Raw genomic sequence first — 25,108 nt, 5'->3', positions numbered from 1 at the left:
TGGACAGTGCCAGGGACTGTGACCTCTTGAAATGTTTGTGTGGGCTCCTGTGGCCACAGAGTGGACAGAAAAGGAAACAGTTACTCCCAACTCACTGCAGTACCTCTGGTTCCCAAAGCTCACAAGAACTAACAGAAATATTCTAAAGTATTTCTTAAGAAGCCTGGGTGCAAGCTATATCGCCTGATGGGTCGATATCTACCCATGAGCTACTTCTGTAGGAAGGAGACAGCTTTGCAAGTTCAATTGCATAGAAAGGAGAGCCAGAAAGAAAGAAAGTCAGGCCAGGAGCGCGGAGCGCCCTCTGGCATTGCTGCCCCTGGTGGCACTCCACTCTGGCGGGCACTCCTACCTTCAGAATGATGGGCGATCCTGGCTTTTGATCCAAGACTCCAGTAGGGCTAAGCAGTTCAAAGGTCGGGTTGGGGTAGTAGATAAACTTGGTGTCGTTGTAAATTAGCAAGGATTGGACATTGTTAAAGACAAATCCAAACTCATCTGGGCGTTCCACAGTGTCCAGGCCAGGGCGGTAGTCCGTGGTCAGAGAGGGTGCCAGGCAGGTGAGGGTGGTTGTGTTCACAACTTTACACACCTAAGAGATCCAGAGTGCAGCATTCACACACAGAGTGCCTGGCACAGAGCCCAGGGGCCCACAGCCGCTCTCCCACCCTCTCCCTGCTTTTGTGCCTCGTCACTGGGTTTACTTGCTTGTCTCCATTCCATGGGAAAGCCCTCCAGGAAAGGGCAGTGAAATTTTGGGGGAGTGGGGGGCATTTTAGCTTTTTCATTAATTCATTCACCAACGCTATTTGGGCATCTAGTTTCTAGTTTGTGCTGGCACTGTGCTAGGAGGTGGGGCTATAGAGCGAAATAGTCACAGTCTAGAGGGAAGACAAAGAAGCATTATAGTCTAGTCCTGGAAGAGGGCCTGGGGCATGGGGGGCACACGGCACTGTTGGATGCATGCAGAGATGTGAAAAATAAATGCCCTGGTAGGGAAGTACCAGCTACTCTAGGAGTGTCTGTGTGTGTGCATGAGTGTGTGTGTGTGTATGTGTGTGTGCATGCATGCACACACGTGGGTGTGCATGGCCTGAAGCAGGGTAGGAGTGACTCATGGAAGTTTTCCCATGGAAGAAATGAATGAAATTTAATCTGAAGAATGAGTAGGACTTACCTAGATAAGGAGAGGGAGGGGGAAGGGAACAAGTTCCAAGCAGAGGGAACAGCACCAAAAGGCCTGGGGACAAGGGAGCATGGGATGTTTGAGAAAAAAGTAGGACAGAACAGCATAGTGTGTGTGTGTGTGTGTGTGTGTGTGTGTAGAGTGTGGAGCAGGAAGTGGTACGAGATGAGCACTTTGCCCAGTATGTAGTAGGTGTTCAGTTAATGTTGATTGAATACTGATGAAAAATAGGATTCTGCAACTCTCTAAATGTTTTTTGTTTTTTTGTTTTTTGAGATGGAGTCTTGTTCTGTTGCCCAGGCTGGAGTGCAGTGGTGCGATCTTGGCTCACTGCAGCCTCCGCCTCCCGGGTTCCAGCGATTCTCCTGCCTCAGCATCCTGGGTAGTTGGGATTACAGGCACGTGCCACCACGCCCAGCTAATTTTTGTATTTTTAGTAGAGACAGGGTTTCACCATGTTTGCCAGGCTGGTCCTGAACTCCTAACCTCAGGTGATCCACCCACTTCGGCCTCCCAAAGTGCTAGGATTACAGGCCTGAGCCACTGGGCCCAGCCTTCTTCAAATGTTTTATGCAGGACCTCTCTCTCTTCTCTAACCAAGTGTCCCCTAACCCTGCACTGGGACAGAAGCTTGGTTTTGACACAGAGTTCATGATATCTTTTTTCTCTTGGAGGTCTCTGATGCCCACTAAAATCCTGGCTGGTCCAGTCCCTCCTTAGCATGAGCTGTGCCATTCTCTCCTGTGGAGGTTTAGTTCTGGGGCTGCCCAAGACAGCAGCCAGACTGCAGAAACCACTAAAGGGCCCACGTGGGGCTTGGGAAGAAAAACCCAGACTCCTACTCCCTCTCTGCCTGGCTCCCACCCAGCACAGCTCAGTTTCAGCTTTGGGAGCAGCGGGGTCCCGGCAACAGCCAGGGCATCTCTGAGAACTCAGACTGCTCAAGTACACACTGTCCTGGCAGGTCCACACATGTTATGCGTCTGGCCAACATACACACACACGAGCTTCATGTTCAGAAAACAAGACTGTGTGTGAAATTGCAAAAAAAGCTGACACTTGCATAGAGATTATGTCAGAGCTTCAAGTCCAAGTCTTAACCCTTCCTTTCCAAAGGGAATTTAAGAGTTTAAACAAAACGGCTCACTGCGGCCTTTATGCTGTAGTGGGAGGGAGTACACATTCCTGCCCTTTTGGTGGTGCAATTCAGCAGCCCCTTATGAACCTAATGCCCCTTTCATGTTCCAGCAGGGTACAATGAGGCATGGGGAGGTTGAGGGGTGTGGTGAAATGGGTACAGCTGAACCAGGGGGTCCCAATTCCTGGGTTCTGCAAGAAGACACCGAGCCTTGGTGAGCCTCACTCCAACATCTTCCTCTCTGCTGGTCCCAGTCTAGCTTCCCTAGACCAGGCTCCTCTATGAATAAGCAAATCACTCCCAAGCAAGAGGCCTCTGGACGCTGCCTGCCCCATGCTGCGTTGGCACTTCTGTTTGCCAAACATTCCTCTGGGTTTGGCGGCTTCACTCTGGCCCTCCTAGCTATCCCCTGGGGCAGCTTCAAAACCCAAAGATGAGGGGTAGGCCCAGGTGTGCTGAGGATGAGATGGGGCCCAACCAGGCAGGGCTTCAGGGGCAAAGTGCCTCTCTCCTACCATTCCTGAAAGCAGAAGCACAGGGCAGGGGTTCTGAGCCTCCCATTCTGGAGCCAGCTGATGGAAATCTATATTCCTGCATCCTTCCCTCTGGGTCTGCCAGCCTGTAGATACCAGGCAGGTCACCACTGAAACTGAGAGCCCCCAGCTCCCCAGAGGGCAGAACTGCTTCTTAAGTCCTTGGAACATTGAGATCATGGTGCATGGGGCTGGAGGAAGCGCTGAGAACATTCCTGCCCAGTACTGTAAATGAGTCCTGGTGAGGGGGCAGGGGGCTTGGGACCTGAGTCTTTGGCCACAGGTGTCAGGTGTGGGGAAGGGGAGGGGCTTCCCAGCCCAGGCTTCTCTTCAATGGCTTCCTGAGGACTAAGGCTGAAGCCTTTGGAGGTCACGTATTCACTCTCCAGAATTTTCTCTGGACTGTATTAATTACGTCTTTTATTTTCTGTATGCCGATGCTTTGACATCTGGGGCCTTGCTGACTGGGGAGGAATGTCCCTCCCAGGGCAAAATCCTAGAGATAGCAAATAACTTGCCTGTGAGCGTGGCTTTCATATGCACAAACCAATCCAGACCCCACAGCTCAACTGCCCCTTTCCACACTATCCTCATGCCCTCATCATTCCGGGACCAGGCACCAAACATCTAGGGACAGCCCTGGGCCCCAGAGCCTGCTAAAACGACTCAAACTAGCTGATCCTAAACTTGTTTACCCTGCTATGCCTGTTCCTTCCTGCAGAAACCACATAAAGACTCTTGCCACGGTTTCTCCCTCCGCCTCCAGGCAGACCAACCCTGGTGCTTCCCCCTGTGACCCCCGGGGCATGGACTTCCCTCTTCTCTTGGGATTTGATCTATGAGTAGAACAAGTTATACTCTGGCCTTGCCATACCTGAATAACAATAAAACCTATATTTTAAAACATGTACCTAATTTGCTTGCTTTTTTTTTTTTTTTTTTTAATCCTTCCTGGGTGTGAACTTACCATTCTTGTTCCCATACCTCACCCTAGACTCTGGAGTTACCTGTGAGTTTCTGGGGACCCTGAGCTTCAGTCTGGAAATGGAGTGGGGGCCTAGGCTCTTTTACCCATGGATCAAGTTCTACACCTGGCAGAAGGAGGCATGCGCTCACCTAGCCCAAAAAGGAGTGACCATGGTGGATACTGAGGGTGTGGTACAAGTGCCCCCACATCTCCAGCAGGATGGTAATGTCAAGCCCACCAGCATTTCATGTGGCCTAGTTACGAAGAGTCTGGATGTTTGGGATCCACCTTGGCCCTTCCACCAGTCACCTGTATGATTGGGGGCAAGTCATTTAACTTTCTGGCCTTAGCTTCCTCTGCTACACAATGAAGGGGTTGCATCAGATGATCCCTGAGACCTTTCCATATCTAACCTTCTAACACTCTGTCATTTTGTGTATCTCTGTGTTTCTTATGGAAGCCTCAAGTACCCTGGAAATGTGTCAGGGGTAAGAGGGGAGACATAACACCATCTTCTCCATCTCCATCTTAGCCTAGTCAAGCCCCTGAAGGTCAAAGCAGTAATGATAGTAATTTCTATGAAAAATAATGGTCATAGTAGCTTCTGCTATAATATAATTATGAATACAATCATGTTTCAAAAAATATTGGCTGAAAGAGTGAGATGGAGCCTAGAAAAATGATAAAAAATTTACAACATATCAGACATTCTATCCCTATGATACAGACAACTTTTTAAAAATTATAAAAATTACATGGCTGTGCATGGAAGACTAATATAAAATGTCCAAACTTATCATCTTAGCAACCTAGGTGGAGTTATCTGATGCAGTGACTAGCATTTATCATCTGCCAACCTTATGCCAGCCACGGGCTGGCAGGTTATGAAGCTGAGGCAGGTCTGCTTGTCACCATTCATAGCTGAGAGGTGGAGGATCTGGAGGTTAAATGACTTGACCATGCTTGTACAGCTAATGGATGGCAGAACCCTGCTTCCTCTCCAGACATGTCTGAATCTGGAGCTAGAATTTCTCCAACCACTTCCAATATGGGTTTTCACTGGACCTCAAAGTCAACCTGTCATAAAACAGAAGTCCTTTTGTGCTGTATCATAAACTCAGAAGCCAGTACTTTGATACACTCACTATATCACCTTCTGACAAGAAATTGTACTGTCATTATAATATAAAAATCATTGTAGGGCCGAATATGGTGGCCCACGCCTATAATCCCAGCACTTTGGGAGGCCAAGGCGGGAGGATCACTTGAGCCCAGGAGTTTGAGACCAGCCTGGGCAAAAGAGAGAGACCTCATCTCTAAAATAATAATAATAATAAACTAGCCAAGCATGCGCCTGTGGTCCTAGCTACTCAGGAGGTTGAGGCGGGAGGATCTCTTGAGCCCGGGAGGTCAAGGCTGCAGTGAGCTGTGGTTGCACCACTGCACTCCAGCCTAGGTGACAGGGTGAGGCCATGTCTTAAAAAAAAAAAAAATTATAAGGTTCAGGTATTTGGACCATGATTCCAGGCTCAGAGTCTTAAGCCAGTTTTCCTCTCCAGTATTCAGAGGCTCCAGTGCCTAACCCAGAGCTCATCCCATTGCAAAACATCAACACAGAGCTGTGTTTACCAAAGGCTGGGGCAGACCAACAGTTACTCACATTGACAGATTCTTTGCCATTGAATTTGACTCGGATCCTTGGCTCCTGAATGACATCCAGGTTGAAGCCTGTGATGGTCAGGGGTGTGTGGCCACTGAAAACAGGCAGAGGCTCGGTTAGGTAAAAAACCCCCTCAAATCTGGCATGGTGAACCTCCACCTTAGGGATCCCTCTCATGAGCCAGACTTGGGCTGCAGGGATCATGCTGGGTGGCTTCCAGGTGCATCCCTCCCACCTTCCACCTCACCTGGCAATGCTCCACTCTGGCTCGATGCGCTGGACCCGAGGGTCATCTATGTACTCAAACTGCAGGTTGTTATCCACATGGGCTCGATCGACACTCACAGAAACAGGGACTGGGCCAAGGCCATTGGATGATGGGGGTGAGACACACACGATCTCACTCATTGACCTCCTGACAGGGAGACAGCAGGAGGGTTGAGAAGAAAGGCATGGGCAACAAGAGGTGCCCACTGGCTTGACAAGGGGCTTTCCTTGGTCTGCGGGTAAGGCCACAGAAGTGTTCTCTCATCCTTTTATATTCTACAACAATGGAACACATCCCGCATCAGTATAGATCAGTGCCCCAGTAGATTAGGGAGGTAGCAAATTGGAGACGGGGGTTAGAAAATGAGGGGCAGGGATAGGGTTTCATGGGCTTCGGGGAAACTCCTTTTTTCTGGATTTTTCTAGAATGTAACTATTTAGTCAGTGCTTAGAATCTGGTCAGGCAGTCAACAAATATTCACTGAGCACCTACTGTACATAGCAGTGAATGCACAGTCCTTGCCCTTGTGGAATTTATGGTCCAAGGAGATTATCAAGTAGATAATCCTGGGCAAACTGGGTTCTCATCCATGGATTCTTTCCAAATTCTCTACATCTTCAGGGCTAGGGGAGTGCTGGCAAATGGTAGGTGTTCAATTTTTTATGTACAGAGGATTCCCTAAGCTTAAGTCTGTGCTTTCTAAGAACTGAGGCTATGCAATCTCTGTGTTTTTCAAGTCACCATAGTGAGGACTCAATGAATGCTTGATCCTAGTGGTGACTGGGGAGCTCCTAGGAGCCTCCTCCATCTGGTGTTCTCATGGCCCTCACTTCTCATTATTCTTAGAAGTATCCAGCCCCTTTGATATACGGGATATAAACTGACAAGTGGCATATATTTCTCACAGTGACCGGTATGGTATTTGGGTCTAGGTGTAGCAAATAACATGGAGGTGATGGGGCAGGCCTATGAATGAACATGCACAGTAACATGTGAACAGCACATGTCCCAGATGTACAGTCTTCTGGTGGCCCTTCAAGTTTATCTCACCCGTAGAACTCGCAGGTCTGGTTGCCCAGGTAGACTGCCACGCTGCTCCCAGCCCCAAGGTAATGGCCGGTAATGGTTACCATAGTGCCTCCTGACTCGGGACCTCGGATTGGGTTGAGTGACAGCACAGAAGGGTTCTTTGGAAAGAAGCAGAGAAATGACTACAGCTTAGGTTTTCTCCAAAAGGATGGACCATGGTTAGATCTAAGGATGGGAGAGATTGTTTTCATTCTGGGCGTGGTGGTACTTGTCCTGTCCTTTTCAATCCTAAATGCTCTCTCTGCTTACCCCAGAGGTGAGACTCTTTCTAAGAATCATCTCTGGGCATGTCCGGGAAGGCAGAAGAGTCACGTGGGGAGAAATTAATTAACTCCCCAGAGTCTCATGCTCATAACAATGAACGGAAAGCAGAGGTGACACTGACTAATCTATCAATTAGTTTACAAATTGAGAACAGTTTGAAAATGCTTCTCTATCTAGAGCCTGTACTGATTTTTTGGGCACAAAATCGATAGGGCTGAATAAAGCATCCCTGCCTGGGTTGGGCCACCAAGAGGCTAAAGTCCTCCATTAATGGCCCATGCACATGCCCTTCTGTCCTTCCCTGAGCATAAGAAGGGCACAGCAGGGCACCTGGTGCAGAGAGCTGTCAGTAAATGTTAGGATGGCTTCTCAGACCCTCATCAGGAGGATGGCGCATCACTCGCTGGGGCTTTCTACTAAGCTCACTAAGTAGTAAAATTCAGCCTGAAGCTTAAAAGAATTGCTTAACCTAAAATGCATCAGGCGGCTGACCTGAATCAGAAAAGAATTGCTTCTGCCTGGAGGGCAGTGGAGTGGAGTCAATTGGAAAATGCATTTAACTGAGCAACTATACAGGCATGAATTCTAGTTTGCATCAGCCATTCATCTGCTGTGCGTCCTGAGGCAAGTTCTGAGATCATTCTTTACTCCTCTGTCAAGTGAGGAGGGTGGGCTAGGTTATCTCTAAAGCCCCTCTCAGCTCTGACTTGCTCCAGATTGTCAGAGTACTGACATTCTCCCCAGCTAGTTCTCCTGTGTTTGCTTCTCACACAAATGCCCACTGCCCCTGCCCTGGGTAAGAGATGGAGTAGGTTGGCTGCAGATAGGGCAAGGTACTGTCCAGTCTGAGAGAGGAGAGTATAAGAAAAAGGTGGAGATGCCAAGATAAGAAGGCAGAGGCTAGAAAACCTGAAACAATCAGTAAAATGCTTTACAGAAAATAGAATTTTGTGCCCCAAAGATTTTTAAAAACTCTCAGCAAGGCTGGTTTGACCCCATCTGCTAGTGTTAATGCCTTTTAATGAAATACTCGATGTAGCAATGTAGGTGTCAGAAGAGAGACTTCGGGGCCGAAGAAGCCAAGTTACTGATTCAGTATGAATATAGCCCAGGGTGGCTCCAGCGCCCCAGAAGCAAGTTATTGATTCAGTATGAATAGAGTGCCATTACAGAAAGAAAGTCTTTGCAATTTGACTACCTGTTGCCTGCGCATAAAGAGATGTTTTCAGGTGTGACTGTGTGAATGTGTGCATGTAACCATAGTAGCGAGTTACACATACAGAGTGACTCTGGTGGTCCTGTGCAGATACACATCCCTGCCAGATTTCAGTGACTCTTCTAAACTCCCACTTAAAATATCCTTGGCAGAAAACAAAGCATGCGGATAAATATAGACTTATTTAATTAGGTCCCTCAGGCTATGCGTCCTCATTAGGCTAGAATTAGACTAAGATATTACACTGGTGGGACAAGAGGCAGTTCCTCCCCGCCCCCAGTCTAGGATCCACTTTCTAAGAAAGGCTGGATTTTGCCTTATTTAGAACTCTGACCTGTGGCCCTCTGGGACTCCCAAGACTCCACAGCTTTGTTTATCACACGCCCATCTCATCCCGGAAAGACAGGCTCTCAAAACAGCAAGACCAGAAGTTGCCTTATCTGGAGGGTCCTTTTCTCCTCCTTGGTCTGCAAGAAGCCTGGTGGTGGAGGGGAGTGGGGGCTTCCTGGGAGGAGTCTGGAGCATGTGTGTCTCCTCCCTGGGCACCTGCACCTGGCCCTGGACCCAGTACTCACCACGAAGGTGTACTGCTGATGGGACTTGGTCATGAACTCTGGCTTACACTCGCCAATACACAGGCGTACTGGCCCGGAGGTGGTTCCCACGAGGGCATGGCCCATCTCACAGACAATCCTGGGGAGAAAGCAAACCTTCTGGTGAGGGACTGGGCAAGGGCTGGCATCGCTGTCCACTTGCTCTCCCAGTCATGGCAAATGACTCATCACAGTCTTGCAATAATGCCAGACCAAGACTCAGCTTGGTCATCCATCTTGCTGTGTGACCTTGGGTACAGTGCTTTCCCTCTCTGGGCTTTGGTCTCAACTGCACAGTGTGAAGGTTGAACCGGATCATCTCTAAAGCCCTGTGTGCCTCTGATATGCTCTGCTGCCTAATTCTGTGGCCATTTCTGTGGTTCCCCATGCCTAGCGCAGTGCCTAGCATTGGGTAGGGACCCAGAATTTGTAGAATAAAGGGAATGTCTAACAGAGATCTCGGGGCAGCAATCTAGCTGACGCTCTCTCCTATGTAACAAGCAGACATTGCTACACTCCCTAAATGAGTGAGTGAGGGTGTGTTTGCCAAGCCGATTCAATTGTGGTTTGCTTCCTGTAGTGAGTTTTAAAAAGGGGAGAGATAATCTGGTGAGATAGTGAGAGCTCAGAGAAGGAGCTCCCTGCAGAACGGGAGGGGTGGAGTCCTGCCGCAGTAGGCAAAGGGGTGGGAGCTGGACAAGTTCATTAGGCCAGCAGGTGACACTGGCCTCTCACTTCATCAAGGGCTGAGCACACCCGGTGGGAGAGACAGTGACACGGCCCTGAGTGAAAGTCATGTCTCACACTAACGGGAGAGCTGGAGGGAAGAAGTGTGCAGCGCTCTCTCTCGAGCAGCCCAGATCAATACCCCTAGTGATGACTTCCCTGGCGCCTGAGAACAGTTACACAAGCACATTTAGATACTGGTTGCCTTAGCCACGGTACCCTTCTAGAAAGGGTGGGCAGCTGAGGATGGGGAGAGATGAAGGCATCAGGGACTTGGGGAAACTCTTGCCTGGAATGGTCGGGCCTGGGCTGGGTGGGAGAGGGCCCTGACAGCTCAGCTAAAAAGAGCTTGGGAATGGAGGGAAGGATTTTTCCTTTCCTCCCAACATCATTTCGGAGATTCAGAGCAGTCTGGTGCTCCTGGTAGGTTTGCTTAGTGGGGAGTCAGAAAAACAGACCCCATCTCCACTAATCCCCAGCATTATCCTGACACGGTGGGGAAGATCCGTGTTTAACCGAGCGATGCTTATCTCAACAGCTTCTCTAGGAAGGAAGGTAACTAAACAGAGATTTCATTTCGATGTAATAAAACTTGCATTAAACAAATACGCTGCATGCTCACACACACGGCACGCCACTGATCTCCATCTCCTTCATAACAGTTAATCCCAAATAACTACTTTCACTCCTGGCGAATATTTACTTAACATGCAATAACTGTCTTATTACGTTTTAGCATATTAGATTCAACAAGAAAGTACTGAACGCATATGGAAGAATAGTCTCTCTTCCCTTTCTCTATGAATCAATCAATTAATTATAAACCCAAGGAAACATGATAGTGATGATCAATTAATATTTTACACGTAACTGTCTCCTGAAACCCCATTAGGGGAGCATTCGAGAAGCTCAATTTAAGGTACCGTGTGGTTATCTTCATGCTGCTACCTGCGTGTGGTTAACGACTCTCTCATCCTGTTTCCCGGACCCTGGCAACCCGCTGCTGTTTCAGGTCCCTGACATCCTGCAAACGATGCCCACCATGCTCAAGGAGCTCCAGAGGAGAATCAACTAGCTATTGTGGGCAGTGCTGGGGAAGACAAAGGAAGAGAACAGGAGGGAGTAGGTAAGTTTCTCTCCCTCTCTTCTAATGAGGGTGTGCTTGTTACTCAGTCATCACCCTCGGACACTCTGCTGGAGTGATCTTAGAGAAGAAAAGGAGGAAGAAATCGTCACAGGCTTGAAGTTAAGGAAAAAAGAAATAAGAGAACATGTGAAGGTCACGGGCAGCATGGAAATGTTCTTCCCTGGACCCTGGGTCTGTGTAGGAAAGGAGAAGGCCTGGAACAGCCCTGGTCAGCTGCCCCTGTGTGGAGCTAATGATGGGCCAGGGCCTCTTGGCACACTGTCTCTTCTAGGACATTTTCCTGCTTGGGGCTCATGTTTCAAAAGAAAAGCAGTATATTCAAGCACCTAGGAGAAGAGTGATGACTGAGAGATGGATGCCACCCAAGTGTGCAAGGAAGGGCACCTGTAGTTGGAAAGGCAGGATGCAGGGGTCCAGGGGCTGCGCTGGGGAGAAATCAGAGCTGGCCATAGGTCTCTTTCCTCGGGCATCAGCCGAGCCCCCTTCTCAGCTGTGGAATGAGTGGGCAGAGGGCTGTGGTCAGCAGTGGGTTGTAGAAAAGGGTCTGGGCAGGAAGATCTAAGAACTGGAGAGTCCTAAGAAAATCAGGCAGCATTGCAGACAAACTCTAATCACCTCAACTCTTCTTCCCTTTCATTCCTGGGACCCAGTGCCTGCAGGCAAGGGTGGAAAGGGCTTGAAAATATTTGTTGCAGGCACTTGTTCTTTGAGTTCAGGAAGACAGGGAGTTAAAGGAAGAAGCTAGGGCAGCTGCAGGGAGTGGAAAGGGTTATATTGAGGAAGGAGTATTATGCCAAAGCAAATTCTAGACCTTAATAATAATAAGAACTACAGTTTACTGATTCTGCCAGGCACTCTACAAGACAGGATCTCATGCCATCCTCAGGCTCTGCTACAGAGCGGGTCTTATCTCCATTGTACAGACAATGAAACTAAGGCTCAGGGATGCTAAGTGACTTATCTATGGCCACAATTCTGGTAAGTGGCAGAGCCCTGATTCAAATCCAGGTCAGCTCGACTCCAGAGCTCATGCTTCTGACCACTCCCCTCTACTGCCAATAGATTTAATGGGATGCTCTGTATGTCTTTCAAGGAAGGGACAGTATGGATATGGCAGCAATGGTAGAGGTGAGGTTGTTGGCAGGGGTGGTGAGAAAGGCTGAGCTGGGTTCCTCAGGTTTTGAGAGCTAACCACTTGTCCCCTCTACCTTCTTGGTTGTAGACAACCATAGGCAGTGGTGTGTGCACCACCACCTCCTTCAAGCCTTGCAAGTCAGCAAGGTTGGTTGATTTCTTGTGGTTTGATTTCTTGAGGCCTCTTGTCTTCCCTGTCTCCTCCCTGTGTCCCTGGTGGCTCTGGGGTCCCTATGTATTGTTAGGAGACAACAGCTGGAGATGCCTAGATTCTCTCCTTATAAAATGGGAAGTTGGACCAAACAGCCATCCAGCTTTGACATCTGAAGACCTGACTCCTCCTGGTGGCAGGGGGCTTCCGGAGGCACCCTAGTGCCACAGATAATCTTTACAATGGGAGCTGCAGATTCCATGGGGCATACCATTTACTGGTTTGGACATCTAAAGGACCACCAAAGCAAATGTAGAAATCATCTATTCCTAAATACCTATTTTCCAGATGAGATGTTTGAGAAGCAGGGAGCAAAGTGACTTGCTCAAAGTCACCTGGTTCATCCACAGCTGAGCTAAGGCTTGAGCACCAGTCTCCTGGAATGCAACCCAGTACCCTTGCCCCACACTACACCACCTCCCATAGACTTGCATAGATGGTGCCTTGCTCCCTGGGGCGGCAGCACACACACATCTCACATCCATCCCGCAATGGCTGAGTTCACAGGTACAGCAGATGAGAGGGAAGCAGCCTGAGGATCTAAGGGGAATCTGCTCCATGTGGAGCCCCTGTCCCAGGAGGGGCTGAGCTGCAGCCTCAACATGCATCCCATGGTCCAGGAAACTTCCTGTGACTGAATCATCCAGCCCTCCACAGACCTGTGGGGTACTGATTGCAGGACTAAGCGGGGCCCTTTAACCGACATTAACCTAATTGCTGAGTGATAGATGGCGCAGCACAAGCATATGGTGAATCATTACTGTGCTGGCGAATCCTGCCCGTGCCCAGGACTCTGCACCGGTCCCTTTTAGCCAAATTCATCTCTCACAGACATCTGTAACAATTGTGCCTGCTGCTCACTGCCCGGGATGGAGGCTTTAATGATGTTAGCAAACTCTGAAACCTCGGGAGTGGTAACGAGCCTGGCACAGCTGGAAACCAGGGCTGCATCCAGCGAGGCATGGGGTGTGCTCTCTGTCTTCTGCCTACCCCATACCTGAAGTGGTGGTTTTCTGGGGCGACCACCAGCCTCTGCAGGAATGCATGGGGATCGTTCCCCTCCCCAGGCTCCTTTCATAGCCTCACTTGCAGCTTCTCTCGACACTTTCTTCCCCATGGCCCTGGGTGCGGGGTGAGTGCAGTACATTTCCTTTCATAAATAGAACTGAAATTCCTTACATTTGGGCAGCACATTAGGCTAATGAAGGTCACAGAGATTGAACAGCTTGCTAAGGTCTTGGGGCTGGTCAGTAGAGGAGGCAGGTCTAAAACACGGTTTCATTCCAAACCTCATGTGATTCTGAGGGCCAGTTGCCCAGGAATTTGCACTTCTCAGCTAAAAGCCTTACCTCCCACCCTCACCCCATACCCTAGCCCTTTCCTTTGGATTCCTGTGGCATCTCACCAAGTTGGATACAGGTCTGTGTCCAGGGGCCCAAGGGGGTCCTTGAGGTTGAGGTGGATTTGGGGTCGTGTAACTGAGCACCTTGCCTAGTCTGGCAGGGTGCGGGGCTCTGTAAAGATGGTCTGCCAGGAGGACCTCTGTGGGTGCCCTGGCTCCTGCCACAACAGCTTTCACCTCTTTTTTGGCTCAGAAGCACTATTTGTTTCCTTTCCCTTTTTCCATCTTCCTCATCTCTGTCCTATAGGCCCAGCCAGCCTTTCCTCCAGGACTCATTCCTTGCAGGAATAAGGCTGTCATTGAAGGATCAGACCTGAAGGATCTGAGAGATCAGGCCAGCTCTTTCTTCTCCCTGCTGTGGCTGGCAGGCATCACACAGCCCTCAGAGTCTGGGAATTCACCCCTTTGGACTCTGACCCTTCTCTGGGCCTTGCGAGAATCACGGCCTCTAAGCCTCAGAGCTACACACTGATTCATGGAATTTCAGACTGCTCCTGTCCAGGAGTCGTGCCCCATCACTGTTATGGAAGGGAAGTAGCCCTGCATTAGGGGTCAGGAGACTCAAAGTCTAATTCTGCCTCAGCCACTTATGCCCTGAATGAACTGGGGAAAGTCATTTCACTTCTCATGAGTCCTTTGCTCTCTCCTGCTTTGCAGAATGATGATAACAACATTTACCTCTCAGAGTCCTTACCAATTAAAAATGAGATAGTGGATGAGAAAGTGCTCTGTTAACTGCAAAGTGCTGATGGAAGATAAAGCGATGTCATTTTTATGGTTGCCACTAAAGGCTGGCTCCGGTGGGGGGGGATCAGAGGAAACAACCTGACCTGGCAGAGGGTTAGGATAAGGGAAGGAAGTCCCTGCCCCAAAGTCATGCTCTTGCTCATGCTCCCAGTACCCCCTGCAGAGCTGTGTTCACAGTGGAATCAGAATGGCTTGACCCAACTTCCCTGATAAATCATGCAGAATGATTTGGCTGCTCCCCCGCTTTCTCCTTTGGAGGGGTAGCCTCCCTTTTTCCATCCTCCGACCCCCAGCTTCGTGCCCACCTCCTGCCCGCCAACTCTACAGCAGCCACCACTGCCAAATGAACACCCCAAATTGGAACATATGTCACTCCTGGAGCCCCGTTTGCCTGTCCGCCACTACATGCCTATTTTCTAATTTCCAGCTGACATTTCCCTTAGTGAAATAAATGAATTTGCTCCAGCGGAGGCCCTGCTCGGATTAAGCTGCTGTCAGAGCCCCACGCACCAAACAAATTGTTGCCTGCAGCCCACCGTACAGGATGCATTCCAATGGGGGCTGACAGGGGAAGGGCTGGGGGAGACCTAGGAGGAAATGCTCAGTCACACTGGCGGGCAGGCAAAGACTGAATGAGGGATGGTCAGGGCCGGAGCCCTGATGCCAGAAGAGTCAGGGAACAGGGAATCAAACAGGATGAGACCCCCTGAGGGTGGAGGTGAGGGAGGAGGGGGCCCTGGGGAGGCTTCTGGGGCAGGTCCATGGGAGGAGAATGTAATGGGAGATGAATCATGGAAAAGGCCCAGGAAGGGAGAGGGGAGAGTCTCCAGTCTCCACTCTGAAGCTCCCATGGGAACAGGGCTGGCCAGGGCGGACTCACTGCTCAGCGATGATGTATTCCCCTGGGAGGGGCGTGCAGGGCACCCCAGCCACCTGCACATGGTGGGCGATCTCGGAGAAGTCCAGACCCAGGTTCACGCCATGGATGGTCACTCGCGTCCCTCCTTCCGGCGGTCCAGACACCGTCAAAATCTGCAGGAGGGAAATGGGATTAGCAATTTGGTTTGGTCACAGGAACAGAAACAGCAGCACCCTTCCCCCTCCCCCAGGGAGGTTTAAGAACCTATGGACACCAGGAATTCTGGTGAGTGAGTGTGTTTTGTCCACTTTTTAGCTTATCTCGGATCTTGACATCATGTTCTGTTTTACACTGCTTCCTCGGTTCTTTAAGTCAGTCATTCATTCATCTACTTATTTAAAAAATTATCAGAAAGAATACTAGACTCAAGGCAGAAAACCATGGTTTGAGACATGTCTCTAATTCACTAGTTGCCTGATTGCGATCAGTCACGTAATCTCTCTGAACTTCAGTTTTCTTAGTTGTGAAGGGGGTATAATCATTTCTGCCAACCTCAAAGGGAGTCTGGAAGCACCAAACAGAAGGTGTGCTTGAGAGCACTTTGGAAACCAGAGGGCTTTGTAATTGTGACAGTGTTATTATTGCCCCTGCTGTGTGCTACAGCCTGTTGGGGGTACAATGATGAATATGACAGGAAATTTGGCCTCAAGAAACTTAGAGTCGAGGATGAGATAAAGGCAGTTCATGAATACCACTGATTTGGGGTATACACGGATAAGAGATACAGAGGGAAAGCAGTGGGAGTGTGGGGAGTAGAGACTAGGTGTGGCTGCAGGGGAGATGATCAAAGATGGAAAGTGCACTTGACACTGTTCTGCAAAAAACATCCTATGACACATGCTAGGACAAAGAAGAAATAACTTTAGGATTTTCCAAATCTTTGCTGGCTTCCTGTTGGCAAGGATTCCTTATTTATTCATTCCTTAATTCAGACCCCAAACACTGGAAACAGAATAGCAGAATCCGGGTCTCTCAAGATGTAATAAAGTTCTATCTGGGAACAGACCAGGCTCTTGGAAAAATGTAGCTCTTTAGGATCCAACAGATCCCAGTGAGTAAGTTCACACTTTGTGGCCAATAGTTATCTGAAGTAGGAAAAATAATTCGAAGTGAACTCAATCCTAGATAGCAGAGGAACACAGAATTTCATAACTGGAAGGGATCTGAGAGTATCTTATTCTAAGATCCTTACTTTTTACAGCAAGACAAATGAGACCCAGAGAAGTCAGGGATATATCCAAAGCTTTGAACAACTTGTATACACAGTTGTAAAAAGGTCCAGTGTTCTTTTTACTACACCATAGGGAGGGCAGGATGGAAGAAGGAAGGAGCAAAAAAAAAGGAGACTTGATGAAGATCGAGGGCCCTCTAGAATCTCCCAGAAGAGGATACCTGGGCAGAGCCACAGCCTCTCTGTTTTTGGACACTTCTGGACAGTCTCCCTCTTGACCCTGTATGTGCTGGTGGAGTGTCCGATGGGGTGGGAGGGTCAGCGTACCCTCAGGTGGAGATGATGGATGAGTACAGGTGAGCATGCTGTAGAGCGATCTGGAGACCCTTCTTATCTCCTGGCTTCTGGGCAGGTGCACTGCTCCCTTCCTGTGATGTGGGCACCATGAATTGTGCTGCCAATTCAGCCACCAACCACCAAGTGATAGTGAGCAGAGAAAAGATGCCTCCTTCCCTCACTGCCCAGCTGATATGCTGTTCAGACTCCCCGTCTCTTGGCAAGTTGGCTGCAGAGCCGGGACTTGAACCCAGACCTCCTGCCTGTGTATCCTCCGTAGGCCAAAGATGGTGCTGCCTCCTTCCCTCTGTCCCATCCAGGCCCTGAATGCTCTTATCTGGAGGCTTATTTTACCCAAGTCACCTTGTCTATGGCTCTGACTCCCTTGTCTGAAAATAAAATATCCCCCTTATGAATAAAAATAAACAGCACACATGAAATGAATCAAGGGAGATATAGTCAAGGGGGCTCAGAGGTGTCTCTGTATGCTGGGGGTGAGGGTGGGAGAAGGAAGGACAACTTGGAGAGGAAGGAGCTGGCATGAGGAACTGACAGCCACTATAGCTCATCTGTCTCTGCACTCTAAAAATATCCAACAATAATCCACCCTGGCTGTTCCAGTCTCCCCTGGCACAGTTTCCTCAGGGACCTGGGACTCCTGGGCTCTGGGAAAAGAACCCTTGTTAATGAGAAATGGAAAGGGCTGCTTCCTTACCTGCTGCAGGAGAGCATCAGCAGGAGACAATTTGCTTTTAGTTTCTGGTTCTCTTTTAATCCACTTGGAATGAGCTTCACCAGCCCCTCCATCCCCTCCCCTAGCCACCTGGATGGCATGAACCCACCTACCCAAAGGAACTGACAAAACCTCTCCTTCCCCTACTTTTATTTCTTAAAAAACATTCTTTTGCTCGCTGCAGTTAATTACAACCTTTCAGAAAAACTGTGAAATGAAATCTTTCTGGAAAGCCTAACAATATTTCTGTCTTGCAGGTAGCATGTGGGGACCGCATTGTGGATCCTCAGAGGCACTGGCAGGTTCCACAGGGTAGCTTCCTCCTGCTGGTAAATCACTGTAGTGTTTCCCTTCCAACATTCAAGGATCAGTGGCAGACACATGGTCGTGGGCACTGGGGTGCTGTAGGGTCTATTTGTTAGCACAGAGCTGCTCAGAGGCATAATTCAGCTTATATTGTTTAGAGAATAAGATGTTTTTGGGTAAATTATTGGCAAGCATTATAATCATGGCATGAAGATACAAGTGAGATGGGTAGTTCCAGCTAGCAGCTGGGGGAATCCAAGCCGGGAGAATGAGTGTCCTTGTGGGTCATTAAACCAGGTCCACAGGGCTTGGAAAGTGTCTGGGGAGTGAAGGGTCTTTATGGGGGTCTTCTTTCTATGCAGTGTACCATGCTGCCAGCACCCAGGGTAGGTGGCAAGGGAGTTCAGGAGACAACTAAGCAACTATCATACTCTGGGGCTTACAGGAGACACAGCTTATAGCTTCCTTGCTTAAAGCAAAACTGACGTGTAAAAGCCTGAATTTCCAAAACATAGATGAAGTGGTGATTATTTGATTTGCAAGTGGATTCCCAAGGCCTCCATTACCGACGACTTCCAAATCCATATGGTTGGCGCAGGCCCCTCTCCTGAGCTCCATAGCCATATATCCAATTGCTACTGGGCATCTCCACTTCCCCATGTATCTCCCTCAGGCGCCTCACATTTCACCATGTCTAAAAACGAACTCTTAATTTTTCCTCCTCCCACCCCCAAGCCAATTACCCTCCCAGATCCTCTTTCAAGGTTAATGGACTCACCATGCACCCAGCCAGGAATTCTGTAAGCACCTTCAACTGTTTCTTTCTCCCATCTACCACAAATAATAAAGAAGGTCGCCAGGCCCTATCAGTTCTCACTCCCAGGTGTCTTTTGAGTCCATGTGTTCCAGAGTAGGTGTTCAGGAGGACTCCATCATCTCCTACCCACACTAACCCCAAGGGTTTGCATGTAAATCTACTTTCCAGTAGCTGCCAGGGTGACCTTCATGAACACATACTTGACCAGGTTACTAGTCACTTGCTCTAAAAACCTTCCATGGCTCTGACCATTGCCAAGGCAAAGTCCCTAATTCCTAAGGCTGGCCTGGCAGGTGTGGTCTTTCTGGTTCTGATCCCTTTTACCCCTTCTGCCACACTTTCCATTCAATAGCACATCCTTCATGCCCTGCCCTATCGGTGGTTCCTTTCTACATCACGCTGTTTAAAAATCCCTGAGCCTTTGGACATGTTACCCATTCACCTCCAGCTTAAAAATCAGAGTGGCTCAAGGTGGAGGTCTGTGTGCAGAGTGCAAAGGAACAGAGAGAGGCACCCTGTAGAAGGCAGCTTCTGTAAGCCTTCCAGGCAGCTGAGAATGAGTCTAAGGGCCATGCCATCTCTGTGTTGGGCCCGGGAAGCAAGGACCCTGCATCCTGCCTTCTGTATTTCTTCTTAGGATCAAGGATTCGGAGATGGCCAGGGAGGGGAGGCTTGGTGACAAAGAATTTCTTCTCCAGAGGGGGAGTGAGCAGGATCTTGCAGGACACCACCTTAGACCAGGAAGCTGCAGGGTCCCAATCCCCCAACCCCCACCAGCCCCGCCCAACACACACAGAGACTGTGTCCCCAGGGCTCTCTCTTAAAAGCAGCTTTTGATTGCAGGGCACCCAGGGTTGCATTCCACAAAGTTGGCTCTCCTGGAAGCCAAGTCTGGCCTTTCTACATGGATCTATAGAGGGGCAATTTGGCTGAATCCCCAGCTACTGCTTGCAGGACTTTAAGCAAGTCCTTCTAGATCTGGATGGAGCTGAGAGGCTGCAGGGGAGGGGAGAGCTTTTCTCCCACAGAGGTGAGGATGAGAGGCTGCGGTGGAGTCATACGGAGTGCCCCAATGACAGAAGGGAAACCAAAGTATGGCCAGCATGTTAGGCAGATCCATGTCTTGGTCAGTTTCAGATAGCTCTATGCTGCTGGCTACAGTCGGAGAGGGAAGAAAGACCATCTGATGCTGGGACAGTGTCTGCAGAAGGAAGAGAGTAACCTCTGGAATCAGACAGACCTGAATTTAAATACCAGCTCTGACACTTACAAGTTATGTGACCTTGAATCTCAATATCCTCATTCAAAAACAGATAATAATGCTTGCCTCACAGGGATGATGTGAAGATTAAGTGAGATAACATCTGGAGAGTTCTTAGTATGCTGGTTTAGAGAGTAGGTCTTGATAATTGGTAATCTCCTTCCCTGTGTTTCCCTGCACCTCTGTCTTCCTAGATGACTAAAACATGGGATGTTAGAATTGGCAGGGTTAGAGATGATGGAAGTCTTCCTATCCATCTGGAAGGGCAGCACATGGATGAGGGAGCGCATCACAGACACTGGGGTGACCCAGGGTACAAAGAGCTGCTCATGGGCCGTTTGGAGAATGCCCGAAGCCTGAGCTTGGGCAGGGAGTAGTGATGCCGCCAGAGCAGGGCCCTGGCTTTGGCCAGTTCTGGGCCCTGCACAGAAGCAGATTCAGAGCGAGACATCATCCTTTCACCCAAAATAAGTTTGGAAGAACACTGGCCCTGTACAAGATGTTCTTTATTCTTTCCTCCCTCCCTTGTGGCCATTTCTTCTTTCCCTGGCTATCAGCCATTCTGGGGTAGGTGCAGCATTCCACAATGAACTCAATTAATGCTTTCAGGGAAGTACTTCTGAATGAGACACCCACGCAAACAAATGATTTGACAGTTTGGGGGGTGTATGTGTGTGTGTGTGTGTGTGTGTGAGTGAGTGTGTGTGTGGTGGGGATGTGGAGAGAGAGGGAAGGGAAGTGAAACCTGTCAAATCAGCAGGGAAGATCTTTGGATACTGACTCCTTTCAGCCCCAAGCTTTTCTCCCTGTATTATACTGTGGACTAGAAGTCTATCTGAATTCTCCCCATGTGGACATCAGAAGTGAGAGCTAGAAGGAGGGGATTGGAGAAAGAATATCCTAGAAGCGGCCTGCTGCTGTTGGGTTGGGGCGAAAGGGGTCACTGAGGCTTTCCCCTCTGTGCTGTGCTGGCACTGCCTGTGTGCCCCTCCTCTGCCCGCCCCTCACACTTGGGACCCCCAGAGTCCTGGCCCTGTCCTCTTATGGACTACAGTCTTGTGCTGCATATTGACGTTTTGGTCAATGACGGACCATATATACGACGATGGTCCTTTAAGATCATAATGGAGCTGAAAAATTCCTACCACCTTGTGGCATTGTGGCAGTCATAAGTCATAGGAAAGCCTAGCATATACAATTATGTACAGCACATAATACTTGATAATGATGCTAAATGACTAGGTTATTGGTTGATGTACTTACTATATTTTTTATTGTTATTTTAGAGTGTACTCCTTCTACTTATTTAAAAAAAGCTAACTGTAAAACAGCCTCAGGGAGGACCTTCAGGAGGGATTCCAGAAGAAGGCATTGTCATCATAGGAGATGACAGCTCTATGCATGCTATTGCCCCTGAAGACCTCACAGTGGGACAAGATAAGGAGGTGGAAGACAGTGATATGGATGATCCTGACCCTGGGTAGGCCTAGGCTGATGTGTGTCTTTGTGTCTTAGTCTTTAACAAAACAAGTTTAAAAAGTAAAAAAGTGAATTTCAAAAATAGAAAAAATATTATAGAATAAGGATATAAAGAAAGAAAATATTTTTGTACAGCTGTACAATGTGTGTATTTTAAGGTAAGTGTTATTACAAAGAGTCAAAAGGTTAAAAAATTAAGTCTATAAAGTAAAAAGTTATAGTAACTGGCCGGGCGCAGTGGCTCATGCCTGTAATCCCAGCACTTTGGGAAGCCGAGGCAGGCGGATCACCTGAGGTCGGGAGTTTGAGACCAGCCTGAGCAACATGGGGAACCGCTGTCTCTATTAAAAATACAAAATTAGCCAGGCTTGGTGTTGCATGCTTGTAATCCCAACTACTCGGGAGGCTGAGGCAGGAGAATCGCTTGAACCCGGGAGACAGAGGTTGCAGTGAGCCGAGATTGCACCATTGCACTCCAGCTTGGGCAACAAGAGTGGAACTCCGTCTCAAAAAAAAAAAAAAAAGTTATAGTAACTAAGGTTAATTTATAATTAAAGAAGAAAACAATTTTTTAATGAATTTAGTGTAGCCTAAGTGCATACTGTGTTTATAGTCTATGGTAGTGTACAGTAACGTCCTAGGCCTTCACATTCACTCACCACTCACTGAACTCACCCAGAGCAACTTCCAGTCCTGCAAGCTCCATTCATGGTAAATACCCTATATGGCGTACCATTTTTAATCTTTTATATCATATTTTTACCATCCCATTTTTATGTTTAGATACACAAGTACTTAGCATTGTGTTACAATCGCCCATGGTGTTCAGGACCAGTCACATGCAGTACAGATTTGCAGCCTAGGTGTGTAGTAGGGTACACTGTCTAGGTTTGTGTAAATACATGCCATGATGTTCACACAAGGATGAAATCGTCTAATGACACATTTGTCAGAATGTATCCCCATGGTTAAGCGATGCATGACTGTACATGTGCTCACTGGGAGAGCTCAAGGGCCCCCACAGCTATAGCTTTATAGGGTGTAAAGCCTCTATGCATTTGACATGCTGTTCCCTGTGCTGGTCAAGCATGTCCACTGACAAATGCCTACCCATCCTCAAGTCTCTACTCAAAAGATGCCTCTTCAGGGAGGCCTCCCTGGACTCCCTTAGTAGATTTACTAGTCCCTTCTTCTACCCTCCCACATCCTTCTATGGACACCTCCAGGACCACAATTGCCACATTGCATTGTAACTGCTTATTCCCTCAATAAGATGATAACTATCTTGGGACAAGGGACTATCTAGCTTTTCTTAGGAAATTAATCCTTAGCATGCTGCCTGGAACGAGTAACTGTCAATAAATATCCCTAATTCTCTGTTAAAAGGAAATGCTGGTCTCAACCAGACACTAGAACAGACTGTGTTCTTTAATGATGACTGGATGAGTGGAGGTACCCAACTGTTGCCTGAGAGTGATGTAGTATTTTAACATCGGGATCATTAAACTGCTCTTCCTGCAATCTCCCTTGCTTTAATTTAAGCCAATTTCTGGTTTGATTCCTCATCGAATGGAGGACTGAACAGCTGCCTCCTCATCAAACATCTTTTAGCTACTGAAGACAGCAATTAAGTCACCCCTGGCCTTTGCTTCTGCAGTTCTTCCAGCCTTTTCACCGAAGATCTTGGTTTCTAAACCCTTTGATCATTTTGGATGCTTTTCTGTGGACTCTCGGATTTCTATGCATCTTTTGAGAGTGTAGTGACCCGCACTCGGGTCGTGCCTTCAGCAAAGGCCTGATTGATTGATGTGCAGTAAGGAGGGCCTGCGAAGATGACTTCCTTTGCTTGTCACACACGCCATTAACCAGGCTGGCCCTGGGCAAAACCCAGTGGAGGATAAACATTTGGTATCTTTCCCATGTTCTTTTGTGTTTTCCTCCCTGGGGTTCTTTCCCCCACTTTAGGCACCTTTCATTCAGCTGTTCCCTCCTCCCTTTCTGTATTTGTATACAGCAAGTACAGAAAGCTGTATTTGCGTCTTAATGGGACTTTTAAGTTGTGTTATTACTTGGCCTTAAGAGCACTGATATCTATTGACTGGTTGTAGAATAAAAAGTGTGTATATCGTTTGCAGGATTCAGAAGGAAAATAAGGGAAACACTTTAGGGTAGAGAGCTCAGGCTAGCAGCCCTAAACCCTGCCCCAGGAGCAGTCAGTGACCACGCCCAGGTATAAAGGTGGCTAGTTTAAGTCCTGGCCATGCACTTCTTGATCTGTACATCTTAAGCCAGGAAGACTAGGTCAGCAGGATGTGGGATTAGGCAGGCATGCCTAGGTCATAGCACATATGACGATGGCAGGGGACTAAGTAGCAGATTCCTATCTTCTGCTGAGGCCCTCTCAAAGCTTCCAGGAACTTCTGGTTTAGGGAGTCACTTCTCCACCTGCTCAGACCCCACCTTGACAGCTGCACAGCCCAACTGAACCCAGGAGAGCACCAGGGCACCACAGCTAAATCTGTGTTCCTGCCAGACCCTGTCATGTTTGTTTTCCTCCGTGGGTGCCATGACCTGGAAAGCAGCCGCGGCGATGCTGCACCCGACCTCATTCTTGCAGCCACTAATTGAACAGTTTGGAGGGAACTGTGCTACAAAGCAGCCCAAGGGTGAGAGCAGATGCAGCCGATTAATTACAGCTGGGGAGATGCGAAGGGCTGCACCGGGGAGGCGCTGGAAGGCCCAGGGGCTTGGCAGCCTGGGGAGTGAGTGCTCACGTGGGCTGTTCCTAGGTTCAGCCTCAGGCAGAGCCTTGTCAGGGCAGGGTTGGGGCCAACTTCAGAGTAGGGGCTTATCGGGGCAGAGGAGCTTGGTGGGAGCTTCACAAAGCCCAGCTCCCATTCTAGAGACCCTATCTTCCTCTGGTTGTATCTCCGGGCTGATAGAGATAGCGGGAAAGAAGCCAGAAGCAGGGCTTCAGCTCCAAGGTATTGAAGATTCTGAGAATGATGGCTGCTGCTTTCACATTTGTTAAGTGCTTATAATGAGTAAGGAATTGTGCCAGGGGCTTTACATATTTTATCCCACTAAGCGCTCAAAACAAGCTGTGAGGTGTTCTTATCATTCCCATTTTTCAGATGAGAAATAGTGTCCCAGAGAGGTTAAGTAACTTCTTGAAGGTTCCACAGTGAGTGGGGCAGAGCTCAGCCAGGTTTATCTAACCGCTGCTTTTTGCCTTACACAGCACTGCCCCAGGGGAGACCCCATCCTTGGTCACCCACCATGAGAATGCATGCCCTGGCCTGCTCTTCGCTTCTGTCTGCTTAGGCACTCCAGCCCCTTTCCCTTTCTTCCCATCTCTGCAGCAGGCTTAAGATGTACAGATCAAGAAGTGCATGGCCGGGACTTAAGACATGGCTAAGGCCATGCCTTGCTTTCCAAGGAGCTCTGGAGTTGGCCTTGCTGGTCACTGCCTTTACTCCTGCTCTCTTTGGCTCCCTGAACTTCTCAGCATCCATCCCCACTCCTCTCTGACCTCACCCAGGCAATATCCACACTCCCCTCTTGGCCTTGCCCCTTTGTCTCTTCCTGTGCATGTCTAGTCTCCCCAAACAATGCTGGGATTGGGGACTACTGGCTTTCTTCCCATCTCTGCAGCAGTCTTGAGGAAGAGCTAGGTGCCAGCTCCTTTCTCTCCTCTGGCTCTGCAGATTGACAGTTCTATTTGTCCAAGTGAGCTCAGGAAAGAGATGAAGGACTGGTTTGACACTGGTCAAACACAGGGGCTCTTGAGTCAAGTAGCTAGCTG

At 48.8% G+C, this 25,108-nt stretch overlaps 1 protein-coding gene across 2 annotated transcripts in view; it reads right to left on the bottom strand.

Moving 5' to 3' along the window:
- PLXNA2 (plexin A2) overlaps nt 1-25,108 on the bottom strand; it is a 242,733-nt gene that overhangs the window by 18,714 nt on the left and 198,911 nt on the right. For both annotated transcript variants that reach the window (XM_016937865.4, XM_003308723.6), the window contains exons 13-18: nt 15,162-15,313; nt 8,897-9,014; nt 6,803-6,939; nt 5,732-5,899; nt 5,485-5,578; nt 353-592 (exon numbers count right to left, since the gene is read on the bottom strand). In XM_016937865.4, the coding sequence (XP_016793354.2) occupies nt 353-592; nt 5,485-5,578; nt 5,732-5,899; nt 6,803-6,939; nt 8,897-9,014; nt 15,162-15,313 (909 nt within the window). The remainder of the gene's footprint in view (nt 1-352; nt 593-5,484; nt 5,579-5,731; nt 5,900-6,802; nt 6,940-8,896; nt 9,015-15,161; nt 15,314-25,108) is intronic.

The sequence above is a fragment of the Pan troglodytes genome, chromosome 1 (genome assembly GCF_028858775.2).
Source record: "Pan troglodytes isolate AG18354 chromosome 1, NHGRI_mPanTro3-v2.0_pri, whole genome shotgun sequence".
Classification (NCBI taxonomy): domain Eukaryota; kingdom Metazoa; phylum Chordata; class Mammalia; order Primates; family Hominidae; genus Pan; species Pan troglodytes.
The sequence above is the reverse complement of the archived record's forward strand: the minus strand, read 5'-3'. Positions and strand labels throughout refer to the sequence as shown.